The following is a 16,987-nucleotide window of genomic DNA, read 5'->3' as shown; positions in this document are numbered from 1 at the left end:
CAGCTGCCCCCTGCTGCGTCGGTCCGACACGTCCCCCCCATCCCGTGAGGGAGGCGTCGGTGAAGACCGTGACGTGTGACAGCCTGCTGCCCATGGGGACCCCGCTGGTGAGGGCCCCAGGCCCCCCCCCCCAGTGGTCGAGGTCCCCCAGTACTGACACGGGAACCTTCAGCTGCTTCCACTTGCCTCTCACAGGGTCTATTTTCATACTGAAAAACCATCTCTATCCTCATGAAGAGGAGGCCAAGAGGGACCACAGTTTGAGCAGATGCCATCATACCGAGCAGGCGCATCACGGATGGCGCCGTAACCGTCCAGCCAGGACGGAACCTCCCGAGCGCGCCGAGAATATCCTCTCGCCGCCGCTCTGAGAGGGTTGCTCTCATAGACCTTGAGCTTAGAATTAAGCCCAAGTACTCCACCTGTTGACTGGGAAGAGGAGTACTCTTCTCCCAGTTCACAGCAAAACCCAGACTGGTGAGGAATTCCACCACCTGCCTGGTATGAGACCTGGCGATCTCCTCTGACCGCTTGAGGACCAGAATGTCGTCGAGGTAGAATACAATTCGTATCCCCTGACGACGCAGAGGTCCCAGCGTGGTCTCCACGCACTTGGTGAAGGTGCGAGGAGCCAGAGAGTAGCAGAACGGCAGCCTCTGGTACTCGTACGCTATGCCCTGAAACAGGAAGTGTAGGTATTTCCTGTGAGGAGGGAAGATCGGGATGTGAAAATACGCATCCTTCAGGTCTATGGAGGTGAACCAGTCTCCCACTCTGACAGCGCTTAACAGGTGTTTGACGGTCAACATTCTGAACCTTCTTACCACAATCAACCGATTGAACGCAGACCGGTCCAGTATGGGTCTGACACCTCCCGATTTCTTGGGCACCAGAAAATATCGGGAGTAAATGCCACTCATCGCGTCCTCCCTCGGGACCACGACGATGGCCTGCTTCGCCACCAGAGAGCGAAGCTCTTCGGCCAGGGCTGTCACTGCCGCGGACTCTGACAAAAGAGTCTGTACCAAACCCAAAAACGGAGGGTGGGGGTGTGCAAACTGCAACACAAGCCCCGCCCTCAGTGTTCTCTCCATCCACGCCAACATATGGCACTTCTGTAACCATACGTGGTGATAATCCCAAAGCGCCCCTGCAGCCAACTGCCGCTAGGAACCGTAGATAGGTGGCCCGGTCCCTCCCGCTGTGCATTGCCAACCCTGGTCTCGCCAACCGCGCGAGCAGGGTGTCTCGCGGAGCCGGGATATCGCACCCTGACTCTACCAACGAGGCAATTGCACCCGAGGGGGACCCTGACAGAAAGGGGCGGTCTGATACGGGGGGAGCTACCATCACCCCCGGTGAAAGAGGCTCCCCCACTGAGCATCTTCCCAGCTTAGCTTGCTGGGGACAGCCTGCTCTGCAGCTGGACATGCATGGTGTGTGGTCCCCACGCTGCCCGATAGGGTGAGTCCCCCCTACACACCGTAGCCCTGTAGTGATATTACTACCACCCAAATTACACGTGCCTAACTCACTACCGCTGCTAGGAATGGAAGTCCGGACGGGGGAGGCACTAACGTTATACCCAGCCTGGCAAGGGCAGGGCTGGGGGAACCCGCACTGCGACCTCCTGGGCCTAGGGTTCCCCCTCTGACAAAAAAATTTAGATACAGGGAACCCTGCTCCGTCGTCAGATACAACACCAGGCTCACCAAACACAGACGCAGGACGTGTGGTGTGGGAGCCTCCTGACAGCACAGCATTCTCATAGACAGACCCAGGCCTAGCAAGGAGCTGGGTGTCAGCCCCTGTCTTCATGAGAAGTGATATGTGGGGCCGCTTGCGCTTCACTGGAAGAACGCGGCCCGCAGCCAGAGGGGACAATTCAGAGCCTTGAGTCCCGTAGTGTAGCGGGGGGGAGTGACCGGAGAGCGTGCTAGACACAGCTAGATGGCAACGGTTTTTTAGGGCGTGCCCATCTAATATAGCCGATCCCTCGGCCGCCGAGGCTGTCGGCACCGTGATAACCTGTTCTCTTTGTGTCCAGGTTATCCCAGGCCGTGCTCTCACCTCTGGCTGCGTGGTGTGGGGCCCCGGTCAAATACCGCCTGCGCCTCCGTGGACAGACCAAAAAGTCCATCCGCAGAGAGGGGAGCCCTGAGGAGAAGAACTCTCCTCTCCTCCTCCAGGGGAGATTGCTCCAACCAAAGATGCCTCTGAACAAGAGTTGACAGCATCCTAGCCCTCCCTGCGGTTATAGAAAACTGGGTCAAAAACTGAATAACCTCAAAACCTCGCGCAATGGTTTTGACATCGGCTGGCCCTAAGGCCCCACCACCGACACCATTTTTGACAGAAAGGCAGCCAATCTCAAACCCTGCCCCTTTTCTTGATCCTCCAATCACAGCTGTCGCTTACCTCGGACAAACTTTGTTTGTACGAGGAAGTCCGAGGTAAGCGACAGCTGTGATTGGAGGATCAAGAAAAGAGGGCAGGGTTTGAGATAGGTCTATTGAGCAATGTTATTAGTTGCTGCTAAATTCTGTACTGCGGCGGTATACGCTTCATCAGCCCAGGGCTCCAGACTAACTTTTTACATTGGTTGCACCAGTGCGCCTAACTTTTTCATTTAGGTGCACCCAAAAATTTCCACTGCGCCTTTTGACGCTGCAATAATACTTTTTAAGCGTTACCTTTACCATTACTTTTGTCAGTTTCCATACACATTAGTAATTTCTTAAGATGTTATGTAAATTATTGTAAAAAAATAACATTGTATTACAGTTAGCTCGCAAAGTCCAATCCTTCACCTTTTTATGTCTATTTTAACACATTCAGCTCAGCTCCAGTTAGAGCTGTCCCAAGCCTGTTTTTGGGACTCGAACATTCGCCAGGTTTTTTTTGAACGGATGTTCGAACCATCGTTTTTAATCATGCAAACAATTTGCTCCTAAATAGAGAGGTGTAGTCTGACGTCACTTTGGACCGCCTGCGAGGTCCACCCGTATAGGGATTTATCTTTGGGAAAATGGATTATCGGCTATTGTAACAATTCTACCTCATGAACCTCATGAAGATAGCAAGAGTGCAGCTCCTCTTTCAGGGCTGTACGCTGCGATGATCTCATCGCAAATTGCCCCTTTAATTGGCCGTTGCGATTGGTAAATAATATTTGGGGGCGGGCTTGCGAGTAGGGATTTCAAGCCTTGCATTCGCATTTCACTCCTAAATGATCCAAGGTGTGTGATGACGCTGAGCACTCAGGTATGATCAGCGGGGAAAATCAACTGAGCACTCACTCTGATAGACTGGCTGACTGTCTGATTTAGCTATGAAGAAAAGTAAAGTTAGTAGTAGGGATGGGAATCGATGGTTCCTAACTGGGTTTTGGCCATATGCTCCCGAAATTCTCCCGCTGTTTGGCTGCTTCTATGTGCAGTGAAAACTACTTGAAATGCTTTAGAACCAAGTCATTGATTTAGTTCAGGGTTAGCCGCGGAGCTAACGCTAGCTAACGTGAGCTAATCAAGCTCACAGAGAGAGATAAACAGCTGACAGCAGGTAGTACAGGTACAAATACAATAAAACAAGGGGTGGGGGCTGTTGTGTAAACCTTGTGTCGCGTCAATCTGGTCCACACGTTACTCGTTCATATCTCAGCCCGTGCTGAGATATGCCCATTCCGCGGTCTGTTAATAAAGTTTTCAATCAGACAGATGTATGGAAAGGCTTTTATTATAACATTCGTTGAGGTAAAATCATTATGCCTCATTTAGTCATCCTGCAGAGCACTGGTCTCCTACTCGTGGGCCGCGGGGAGCTAATGTTACTAGTAGCTTTGTTGTTGTAATGTCAACACACAGGGCATTCAGGAAGTCAAAAACGAATGCGCTTGCCGATTGGTGCTAAGAACAGCAGGGCGGGTGCAAGCGTTGTGACGTAATTGGCAGACTCTACTGTCAATCAAAATTATTCTGTTTTCCGTCAGAATGAATGAATGAGAACTTTATTAACAGATTGCATAATGGGTACAATACAGTACAGGAGGATGAAGACCAGAGAAAGACTTTTTCGGCTTTTTTACATAAGGGTCCTCCATTTTCAATTCATCAAAACATTTAGAGACATACAAATATACAGTAGTTTCATTAAAATGCTATTGATTGATTGATTGATTTAAAACTTTATTAACATATTGCAGAATGGGTACAGTACAGCTCAATACATACAATTGTTAAGGGGATGCAGACCAGAGAAAGACTTTGGGTCCCCCATTTTCAATTCATCATATTTCATATCTAAATCATATAATATCTCATTGCTAAATATATGCAATATATAATCTAATAATCCAATAATCTAAATCTAATATATAATATAAAAATGCTAAATGCATGGGTATTTTATTTTGTCTTTAATGTTAGCTTGCAAACTCATACTGTCTTGGTAAGCCTCATAATGAATTGTTTGGGGTAAAAAAGAAAAACATCGTGATGTGTATCGTGTATCGTCGAAAGGTCAGAAAATATCGTGATATCATATTTAGGCCATATCGCCCAGCCCTAGTTGGTTCATTATAAAAGATACAAACCTGATAACAAAAGCACTTAAATGTTAAATAAAAGGACCACAGTAATGAGGCAGGAGGAACATATTTTTTTGCACTATAATGGTAAAATTGTTATTTAAAAATTTGCCCCTAAAACATATTTTTTGCCCCTAAATTTTTAATTTAGGGGCAAGTGTGCCCCTAGTGAAAAAGCTTAGCGTACAGCCCTGTCTTTCAACATCACTGAAGCATTAATCAAAACGGGCCCAGTAAACTATTCACTTTAGTTTAATACACAAGGCTTTGTCTAACGTTATCTAGCTGGCTAGCTACTAGGGCTGTCTTAAATACTTCGAAGCTTCGTTCGATGGCATGAGCTTCGAACATAAAAAAAAAGAATCGAAGTGCATCTCCAAGGGAATATCCCTTGGAGTTGTACACGACAGCGACGCCACACAAAACATTAAGGCTATGCCTATGCTGCTATGACTAATGTGTTACCAAGTTGGCTAATTTAATTGTAATCTGCTTTTGTAGGTGCATTGTCTGATATAATTATAAATTATAAATTAAATATAATATAATTGTTTGCTTGATAGACGAAGGTTGCAACATAATTATGTAATCAGGGCTCTACGCTAACCTTTTTCACTAGGGGCACAGGTGCTCCTAAATGAAAAAATTTAGGAGCACACAAAGAAATTTAGGAGCACCCAAAAATATTTAGGAGCACAGTGAAAATATGTCAAGTAACAGAGTTTATTTTTTTTTTCAAAAATAAATTTATATTTGTACTGTGCGTGCATGTGCAAACGGGACACATCTGTGCAATAGCACATACCACCAAAGTCACTGGCCCACTGTGTGCGTGTGTGTGTATCATCTGCGTGTGCAAACGGGAATGGGACAGACATTTGAACTATTAATTAAGTGATTAATGCCTACTATGGCAAAGTTGTAGCCAACAACTAGGCCTAATAAGAAAGGCAGTGATATTGAACAAAAAGGAGACACTGGCTTTACAACCAGGGCCATCAGTAGAGGGGGGAGCTAGTGTTGCTCTTTTAGAAAAATAATCCTTTCAGGGTTGCCTATTGAAATACTGTACACCTCCAGTACAGTAGTTTGCGTGTCAGGTAGACCATTGATTGACAGTCGATTCTGCCAATTACGACGTCACACCGTTGCACTCTGGCCGTCCGGCGATGCAGCTAGACCCTATTGCCACACCGCTTGCACTCTGGCCGTCCGGCGCTACAGCTGGACCCATTGCCCACCTCTGCGGTTGATAACGCTAGCCAAGTTAGCTGTACACACATACACAGTGACAGTGGGCCAGTTGTAGGGGTGTAACAATGCATCGCAATGCATCGATCCTACTTTGCAATATTTACAAAACATGACATTGTTTTCGAACTCTAGCCATGGGGAAATGTTTAGCCAATTCACGTTAAATGTGTATGTCTTCCCTCCGGCTCCAGTGGGTGTAGCTTCGCTAGCTACAGTGGCTACATTGGGTGCTACAGTGGGTGTAGCCTCGCTAGCTTGGCCAACTTCGCTAGCATGCTGGCTAGCGTCAGTATCTTGGTTAACGTTAACGTTAACCATCACCTCTGTAACATGAGCTGCCTCGCCTGACTTCTCATTCTCCGGTATCTTTCGTGCAAAATAAAAATGAATGGGCTTCGACGTGGCTGTATTATTGTTTGACTCAGACAGTGACGCAGCCGCTGATCATTACTTTCGGTTTCCAGTCGCGTGACCACAGGAAACTACTGTGATTGGAACGTTTATGCGGCTGTGAACTGTGGGACTTGTAGTTTTTGAACGATTCTCGCAGCGGAGAAAAAAAAGGACGAATGAGAGGCTGTACTCTGCACTCGCTGGCCCCACTCGCACGCCGTGCGAGTACTTGATTTTGCATGTTCGCACGCACATATTTTTAGGGGCATATGTGAGCAATATGGTCGCACTGTAGAGCCCTGGTAATGTCATGTTGTTGGCTGTGAGAGCAGCCCCACTGCACCCAGTGAGCGCAGCCGAGTGAAACCTTAATAGGGGCTTAGGGGCTACTTAATTAATTAATCCAATCCACTTTATTTATAGAGCACATTTAAAAACAACAACGTTTACCAAAGTGCTGTACAAGTCCCACAACATAAGATAAAAAAAATATATATAATTTTTTTCTTCTTTTTTTTCTTTCTCTCGAAGCTTTGAATTAAAATCGAAGCTCGGCCCCAAAGCTTCGATTGCCAAAAAAAGCTTTGAAGGTCAGCCCTACTAGCTACTGATAGCTCATAATATCAACGGCTGATAAACGAGTGATAACATCTAGGGATGCACGATATTGATTTTTTGACACCGATACCGATAACTTTATGCTCCTCAAGCCGATAACCGATATCGATAACCGCTATTTATTGTATTATTTAAAAAATATTTTGATCAAATTTTTTTTAATTTTTTTTCAACATGTCAAAACATATCACAATATGGACTCTTTGGACTCTTTTCGTATCACAAACAGTACTGTATTTGCAAATCTGGTATGTCATGTATTAGATGTAGGCAGTACTGTCTATCTGTATGTCATGTATGTCATTATGTTATGATGAATTGTAAATGGGGGACCCTGATGTAAACAAGACGAAAGTCTTTCTCTGGTCTGCATCCCCTTAACAATTGTATGTATTGAGCTGTACTGTATTGTACCCATTCTGCAATCTGTTAAATAAAGTTTTCATTCATTCATTTGCTGTCTCGTTATAACACAAACGGCTCACCATGAACCATGACGAGCTTAATTACGTTAGTTAGCATCCAAGCTAGCGTGATAACGTTAGTAGTTAGAAACGGCTAGGCTGCCTGCTTACCTGCAATAATGTTGTCATCGTCCTGGACAGATAGACTTTTTAAATCATAATATCCACACTTTGTGCTGGTCCTCGGTAAATGTCCCGCCGCCCGCCAGCAGCTGGTTTTGGATTAGCTTATGCCGCGTTGCATTAGCCTTTAGCTGCTCGGCGTTGTCGGATTTTAATACACCATCGTAGCGGTGGTGATGTTTCAGGTGACTTATTATGTTGGATGTGTTATCGCTTGTTGCCCCTTTTCCTCCTCGTGGAACTTCTGCATTTGTTACAAATAGCAAGCAAACTGTTTTCCTCTGAAACTTTGAAAAAGTCAGACGACGCCGCCATCTTTTTTTACTATCTTGCCTCAGTCAGTCTGAATGTCACCTGACTACGTCACAGCCAAGAAAGGGAGCGCTGGATTTGTGAAAAACTCCCTCTTCCTAAACCACACGCTATCAGTCGTAATACAGTACTGGCAAAACGGGAGGAGGCTATAATAAAAACAAGCGCCCTTCAACCCAATCCACCCACAACGGATTTCTTTTAACCAAAAAATGTATTATATATTATCGGAGCTATCAATAACGTTATCGGGTTTATCGGGATAACGTCATAATTGCTGATATCGGCCCGATAATTATCGTGCATCCCTAATAACATCATTGGTGTTCGTTTTCGCAGCTGTTGGCTAGCTAGCTATCGTTCTTCCATTGGCTAACGTTAGCTACCTAGCAACTGTAGCTAGCTGTGCTGGCTGGCTACCTTTTTAATTCACAATGGAGTGGAGCTAACTAACTGTACAAATCGATGTAATTGGCTGAGACCGTATTTTGTACGGTTGGCTGGCTGGCTGTTGTGGATTCAGGTAGCCAGCTAGCTGGCTGGCAGTTCGTAGTGCAGTAGCTGGCTAGCTGGCTGTTTTATTGTGAATTAAAGGTAGCCGGCTGGCTAGCAGTTCGTAGTGCAGTGGCTGGCTAGATGGCTGTTGTTAAAGGTAGCCAGCTGGCTGGCTGGCAGTTTGTGGTGCAGTAGCTGGCTAGATAGCTGGCTATTGGCTAACGTTGGCCAATATAGCTGTAACTGAACGCCAATGATGCTAGCCTTATGTGATCTTATGAGTTTCAGTTCATAGGAAAATACTTTGACTATAATGGTCAGAAGTAAATTAAAGGGGACATGCATTATAAATGGCTTTTTTCTGTGTTTAGCATGGTTTTATAATAATACGGGTTAGTATCAATTAGAGGTGGGGGAAAAAATCGATACGTAGTAGTATCGCGATACTTTGCGTGGCGATACTGTATCGATACAGGGACACCAAGTATCGATATTTAATTATTCATAAAAAAAAATTTGTATAAGGAAGTTGCATTGTTCATTTCAATACCTGTAATAGTACAGTAGTCCACACACACACATGTGCATTCAGTTAAGTTGGAATATGACTGTAATATAAACAGTTCAGTTTGTCAGGTACATGCAACACAGATTACAGTGTTTACATCTGTCTGCTTGAGAAAATACCATGTTCTGCAATAAAAATGATTGAAGTGAGATGAACAGACTGAACTTTATTTTATTAGATACAACATGTTGACCGTTTTACTTTGCAAAAAAAAGAAAATAAGTATCGCAATATTCGCGATATATCGAGTATCGCGGCTCATGTATCGCGATAGTATCGTATCGCGAGGTCTCTGGCGATTCCCACCCCTAGTATCAATGGGTCTGTGTCTCTAATTACCATATTGACACATCAGTCTAGTCTCGAGTTCATGAGATCCTCCCTCACTCAACTAAGCTGTTCTGATTTGACAGTTTTTCTGACATTAATATAGCACTGATTTGTAATGCCCCCTCTATGGTTTTGTAGTGCAGTGTAACCCGACACTTCCTCAAATGGGTTTTCACAGGCAGAGAACAAGCGAGAGAGAGAGGGATGGCGGGAAGGACTGCAGAAGTGTGTGTAAATGTGTGTGCGCCATCTCTATCCCTCGTTGGGGACACACACAAACTTGACTGCATGTGTGTCGGGGACGTAGGCGTAACCCGACACTTCCTCAAACAGGGTTTGACAGGCAGAGAACAAGCGAGGAGAGGGAGGGAGAGATACAGAGAGGGACGGCGGGAGGGACTGCAGAAGTGTGTGTAAATGTGTGTGCTCCATCTCTCCCTCGTCGGGGACGCATCTCTCCTCTCTCTCTCTCTCTCGTATGTATCACGCTGTGTGGGTGACTGTCACTGAAAGCGCTTATGGGCGGAGCCCATCCAATAACGACCTGAAATCCTGAGGCTGGAAAATTATGCTTTTGAGTACCCCATTAGAAATATAAAACAATGATTTTTCTTTTAAATAAACCTTACAGATGTGTTCAATAGACTCACAGGAATTGTGTAAAGTTGCCCAAATAGTGCAAGGAATAGCAATGCATGTCCCCTTTAACTTAGATGCTGTTATGCTTAACACGCAGTACTATTAACTTTACTTAATTTCTAAGATTAGATTAGATAATTTAGTTATTTTTAAATGTCTGATCTAAAGAGAAACAAAGGGTTTAAAAGTGTTATATTTCTTTTCTCTTATAGTACCAGAGAGAAGGTGAGGAGAATCGACCAGCAACAAAAGCAAAATTTAGTTCATTTAAAATTAACATTTACATTTTAAGATTTTAAATGTTTCCCTGTGGTATCCAAAATGGTATCGAATATACTTTTCAAGGTATCGTATCGAAGTTAGAAATTCCAGTATCGTGACAACACTACTTCGACGGGATCTTCCCATCGTAGCGGCCATTTTCCCCAAGTGAAATCACCTTTAATGTTACTTGTGGTTTCACTTGTGTTTTGGCCGTAGCTAGCCTTAACACAGACAGAAGATTGGCAGAACAGATAAACGCCAACAACAGTTGTGACAGAAACCTTCACCAACCTATAAATGATCGCCGTCAAGGGACACTTTCCTTTCTGTCCAACAACATTTGTCAAGTGTCTAATGCCCTGGCATAGCCTTCTCTCTTTCCCTCTCTATTTCTCTCACTCGCACACTCTCTCACACACACACACACACACACACACACACACACACACACACACACACACACACACACACACACACACACACCTCCTATATAGGCTGGCTGTCGGGCACCGTCCCTCCTATAAATATAGATGAGCCTATTAGATAGTATATCGGAATAGTTTAATATTGAATCTGAGTAAATGTGTTCATATTTCCCATATTATATTTACGTGATACAATTTTATTTCAGATAGGGAAATGTACCAATTCATACGAAGAAAACATTGCTGCGTGTCTGTAGCCAAACCATTGACGCGGTTTGTTTATAACAAGTCCACCATATGGCAAGTCTCTGTGACGACACATGGAGCTTCAGGAGGCCTACCACCCTCTAGGTGAAACACTGTTGTTTTGTGGTTTAGCCTTTTTTTTTTTTTTTTTTTTTTTTTAAAGCTGCCTCTCCCTTTCTCCACCAAGTTTTGTGTTTTGCAATATCATGCCGTAGCTAATATGAAGTGTCTCACGGCTTTCCTTCTCTCTGCATCCACAGGAGTGTTTCAAAGGGAGTTGGGGGGATCACAAGCTGCTGCACAAAAAAGCAAGTATGTATCGCCTGTCCTCTTCATCATTGCACTTAAAGGGGCACTTCACCAAAAAAACAATGCTGATTTATGTTGCACATAATCTCACACACACCCAAATTAGCAAATTAAAAGAAAATTAATTTAGTTTGACTGTTATTGAGAGTAAATTAGTTTGAATATGGCCAGCAGTGATGTCATCGGTGATATTGAATCCTTGTGTTGTTAATTACAGCTCTATGAAATTATAAGGTAGCATCTACATCAATTCATGGTGCTGTAATTGACACAATACAAGGAGGATGCCCCGATCGATCGGCCAGCGATCGGTATCGGCCGATATTCAGTATAAATATGAGATTGGTGAATTCCGATAATGCTTTATTTTCGCCGATCATGAAAACCGATCGATGACACGTGCTAAAAACATGATCCAATTCTCAGCGGAGTTCTCACTTGCACTTCTCTCACAGGCACACAGCTGCTGCTGCAGCACGTCTTGCCCCTCCTCCTCCCCCTCCCAGACCCATGTCAACATGCTCCGGCATAGTCGAGTGCATGAGCAGCTCAGAGCTCCTCTTTCAACATAACAAGCATTAAACAAAATGGCCCAGTCGACTATTCACTTTAGTTTAATACATGAGGCGTTGTCTAATGTTATCTAGCTACTGATAGCTCCTGATATCAACGTCTGATATCATCAGTTTGGTATTCGTTTTCGCGGGTGCTGGCTAGCGTTGGCTAACTAGCTATCGCTCCGTGAGCTAACGTTAGCTACTGAGCTAACGTTAACTGTTTAAACAAAATGACAGTCAACTATTCACTTTTAGTTTAATACATGAGGCATTGTCTAACGTTATCTAGCTGGCTAGCTACTGATAGCTCCTGATATCAACAAATGCTCCGGCAATAGTCGAGTGCATGAGACCTCCGTTAGCTAGGTAGCTCACTGTTTAAACGAAATGACCCAGTAAACTAAATAGTTCACTTTAGTTTAATACATGAGGCGTTGTCTAACGTTATCTAGCCGGCTAGCAGTAGCTACAGATAGCTCCTGATATCAATGTCTTATAACATAATTGACATTATTAGTTTTTGCAGCTGTTGGCTAATTAGCTATCATGCTTCATAACTGAACACTGGGAACATCTTATACGTTTCAGACCCTGTTAGTCAAGTTGAACTATCGCTCTGACTGGGGACGCTGAGGGCATGCTGAATGTGATTTGACCAAAGCAGAGTATACACACAGACAGTGGAGCTGTTTGCAGATAGCGAGCATTTTGACTTGTTGCGTGGTGGTGATGTCTCGCAGATAATACAACTACAAGTATAATTATATAATATATATATTTTATATATAATAAAAAAAAGTATATATATATTTTTTTTTAATAAAACCAAAAACGATCGGTATCGGCAGTGTATCGGCCGATATGGCTCATAGACGATCGGTGATCGGTATCGGTGGCAAAAAAACGTGATCGGGGGATCCCTAGATTCAATGTCCCCGATGACATCACTGGTGGCCATACTGAAACTAATTTACTCTCGATAACTGTAAAACTAAATGAATGTGTGCAAAACTATTTTGGGATGTGTGAGATTATGTGCAAAATAAAGGGGCGAAGTGCCCCTTTAATAGATGGAACAGACTATGCACAATGTGAATGTACTGCATGTTAAAGCTTCTACTTGTAGGATTTGTCCTCATCAATGTATTAGGGGTGCACCGATGTATCGGTCGGGTATCGGTATCGGCCGATAAGTGCCTTGTTGACTGCAATCAGCCTATCGGCCGATAAGCTCGAATGTGCCGATGGCAGTAGCCGATAAATATCCATCAATTTGTGTCGCGTCAAAAGGCAAAAAAAAATTCAGTCGCGTCGCGACCTGCACAATGCCGCCCTCGGCCCACACACACACAAGCTACACACACACTTCGTTTTGTGGCATTAACGTTATATAGTTAGTGTTACACGTTCAATAACATCAGCATATTATTTACCCGAACGTAGCAAGCATTACTCGTTCATACTAGCTCAGTTCCTTCCGTTGCTCATAGAGCCCTGAGTTTTACCCATTCTGCAATCTGTTAATAAAGTTTTCAATCAGACACATGTATAGAAAGGCTTTGTTTTATTATAACATTTGTTGCAGTAAAATCATTATGCCTCGTTTAGTCATCCTGCGGAGCTAAAAGCTAAACGTCGGCCGCGCCGCCGCGGGGATCTAACGTTGTTGTTGTTGTAGAGCTCAGCTCTCGTCAAAATCAATGGCGGACAAAAGCGGAAGTAAAAAATGTATACGCGCTTGCCGATTGGTGGTAACAGCAGAGGCGGGTGCAAGCGGTGTGTGACGTAATTGGCAGAATCGACGGTCAATCAAAATGTCATTGGTTGAGAGCTCTGGTTGAGACAATAGTATCCAGCTGCAGCCCGGTAGACCATACTGGGAGAACTAGTATCTAGCTGCAGCCCGGCAGACCATACTGGGAGAGAGATAGTGCTATTTCTTGATGTTTCCTTTTTTTAAGTAAGTAAAGAGGCTTATGTTCATATCGGTGAGCACAATTTGTAACACAAATATACAGTAGTTTCATAAAAAAAAAGTAAAAAAAAAATTACAAAAAAAAATTATAATTAAAAAAAGATTTGCCACAAATATCGGTATCGGCCGATTGTGTTAGTTGAACAATCAGTAACGGTATCGGTGGCAAATTTTCATATCGGTGCATCCCTACAATGTATCATTACCAAATACGTTTATATAGCTTGTCATAGGCCTATAGAACTAGAGAGAAAGAAATGGACGTCATGGGTTTTATCAATTAAATTAAACCTAGAAGAATGCACTTAGCAGAGCACAAATCTCCACCAGGGGCAGGCGGTGTGCTCTATATTTGCTCGATATTCCGGAGTCAATAGAGGGCTTTCACAGAATGCTAATTCTGCCTCCATGTTGGAAGAAACAACAGTTGGTATGTGCAAAAACAACAGTGCTATTATCTCGTCTAACTAGATTGTATCCAGTCCGACAGTGTGCTCAGTGTGCCTCGTCCTCTGAACATCACAGGGTGGACACAAAATAGCACACAAGTAGTTCAACACACCTGGGAGATGCAGGTGTCACACATTTATTCTCTCTCTCAGAGTAAACAAACACCGTCAATATATAACAAATACAGAGACCAGGGTTTTTCCTGACTCAAAATCAGGCAGAGGCGGTACCACATAGTTAGTTTTAATATAATATTTGCATGCGTGTGCCACTGTCACACTGTGCCAGCCTTCTGGTCTTTGCTCAACCCAGTTGTTGTAGTGAAGGGTTGTAGTGAAGGGTATTAAAAATGATCTTCAATCTAATAAATTGTCACATTCATACAAATATCAATGAAAGCAAAAATATATTAATAAATATTAGTAGGGATGTCCCATTCAGATAGATCAGAATCGGAGCCTTTCACGGCATATTTCAATTGATTGGTATAAATCGGTATCAGGTATATTAAGCCTAATCAAATTCAGATCCTTTTTTGTTAAAGAAAGCTGTGATGTAGGCTGTTATTTTTGTTTAAGCAGAACTATTTGATTACCAAGCCAATCTTTATACTTGAGGTATGCACTGTGCTGCTATATTATCTAGGAAAATACAAATATTGAATCGGTATATTAGTAAATGGCCTAAATAAAATGGGGCCATTTTATCCTACATCATGATTTGTAGTTTTTAGCTTCCACTTCAGTCACCATTGCATAGAGCTTGTGGGTATTAATACACATACACCTATAGTAGGCTACAGTATTTGTGCAGCAACACCCTCCCTACTTACCAGCAGACTCTCTACTCCACAGACGTCTCTCTCGCTCTCGCTCTCTCTCTCTCTCTCAGACCTGACAAATGGACAGAATCTTGTTCATGGTTGGAATCATGGCTTTGGTTTTTACAACTATTTATGATCATTTATAATTTATGATTAGGCTATTACATAGAGCTGTGAATCCTCACTGGCCTCACGATTCGATTACGATTCAGCTGTCCACGATTCGATTCTACGATGCATCTCGATGCAGCTCAATAATATATTACATCCTCAATTTTATAATCTATACTGCGCATGGCTACTTTTTCATCAATTAATACAAGCAGTCAGATAAATTAACTTTTATTTAGAAAGTTCTTAAATCAGAATGTCAAAATAAATGTCTTTACTAGTGTTGCATGATACAGATACTAGAAAGGTATCTCAATACTAGGGGTGCACCGATATATCGGTCGGGTATCGGTATCGGCCGATAAGTGCCTTGTTGACTACCATCGGCAAAGTATGTAGGTGTTTTCTGTGGCGCATGGTGGACTGACTGACATCAGACAGCATGCCTCAGGAGAACAAAAATATTCCCGAAATATAAGAACTCAAAGGACCCAAGCACAGGTTTCACAGTTCTTCATGACTGAAACATCTCCTGAGATTGATTCGGTATGGGATATTACATCTTATTTATCTGGTTGTGTTTTTAACTAGATGTCAGTATTTCTATTTACCTGCCCTGGCAGCCAGGAGCCTACTCTTCTTTGCACTTTATTTTTTATTAATCTTTTAATTTGGGTCACAAGTGTTTCATTGTATTATTGTCCTCTTTCAGTAAAAGTGTTCCCAGGCTTTGTTTTTACAGCACTTTATATGCATACAGTATTATGCTCAAGTTGAGGCTATAGTTCAGCCAATTTATTTAAACAATGTTAAATGCAAATAAAGCACTTTAAACTTTAAGTATGACTAAATGCTTTCTTGACTATATATAGTAACTGTTCCAAACTGCATAGATGTCTATGTATGTTAGGGGTTTGGGGGGCTAGCTCTTTTTAATATAAATGTCATAGATTGTTTTATTTAGATTTCATAGATTTCTATGCATTTCAGGAGTTTGGGGGGCTGGCTCCCCAAAATAATTAAATAACATAACCCTAACCCTAACCCTAAAACCGAAATAAAGTAAAAGAAAAAAAGTGACAAAATCTGCCCATTTCCGCCCCAAAAACTCGACAAAACCGCCCAAAATGTTTTGTCGCGCGCTACGCGCACGCTCGATGACAGGTGTCCCTTATTTATATTGCTCAAAGGTGGCAACCCTACTTTTAATACACCATCGTAGCGGTGGTGATGTTTCAGGTGACTTATTATGTTGGATGTGTTATAGCTTGTTGCCCTTTTCCCTCCTCGTGGAACTTCTGCATTTGTTACAAATAGCAAGCGAACTGTTTTCCTCTGAAACTTTTAAAAAGTCCCACACTACCGACGCCATATTTGTTTACTATACGTGCTGCTTCTGAAAGTTACGTGACTACGTCACAGCCAGGCATGAGAAAGGGAGCGCTGGATTTGTTAAAAACTCCCTTTTCCTAAACCACACGCTATCAGTCGTACCACAGTACTGGTAAAACGGGAGGAGCCTACAGTACAAACAAACGGCCTCATCCCAATCCACCCACACCGCATTTTTTTTTTACCAAAAAATATATGATATATTATCGGAGCTATCAATAATTGTATCTGGTTTATCGGGATGACGTTATAATTGCTGATATCGGCCCGATAATTATCGACCCGATAATTATCGTGCATCCCAAAAAGAAAGGTATATGTTAGCATACATACTAGGGATGCACCAACCCAACTTTTTCAGTCCCGATACCTGGGCTTTGGGTATCGGCCGATACAGAGTACCGATCCAATTAATATCAATTAATAAACTGTGACTATGCCTCACTGTGTGGAAGAGACTGGGATCATTCTTTTGTGCAAGGCAACATCAGGCTTGACTTAAAACTTTACTTTCCTAACTTGGTGAAACAAAATGTAACAAATTAACACATATAAATATAAATTTACTGAATAATAATTTATTATAAAAATTAAATAACAAAGAAACAAACATTTATTATTATTTATTGTTATTGTCTCCGATATCCGATCTAG

General features: G+C 42.9%; 1 protein-coding gene across 1 annotated transcript in view; it reads left to right on the top strand.

Annotated features, from left to right (window-relative positions):
• The window catches only part of metap1 (methionyl aminopeptidase 1), a 114,388-nt gene that overhangs the window by 18,872 nt on the left and 78,529 nt on the right, over positions 1–16,987 (top strand). Inside the window, exon 2 of the mRNA XM_084310146.1 lies at positions 10,977–11,028. Within this exon, the coding sequence (XP_084166272.1) occupies positions 10,977–11,028 (52 nt within the window). The remainder of the gene's footprint in view (positions 1–10,976; positions 11,029–16,987) is intronic.

This window comes from Notolepis coatsorum (genome assembly GCF_963971535.1).
Source record: "Notolepis coatsorum genome assembly, chromosome: 3".
Classification (NCBI taxonomy): domain Eukaryota; kingdom Metazoa; phylum Chordata; class Actinopteri; order Aulopiformes; family Paralepididae; genus Notolepis; species Notolepis coatsorum.
Note: the sequence above shows the minus strand (reverse complement) of the source record. Positions and strands in the feature narration are given on the sequence as shown.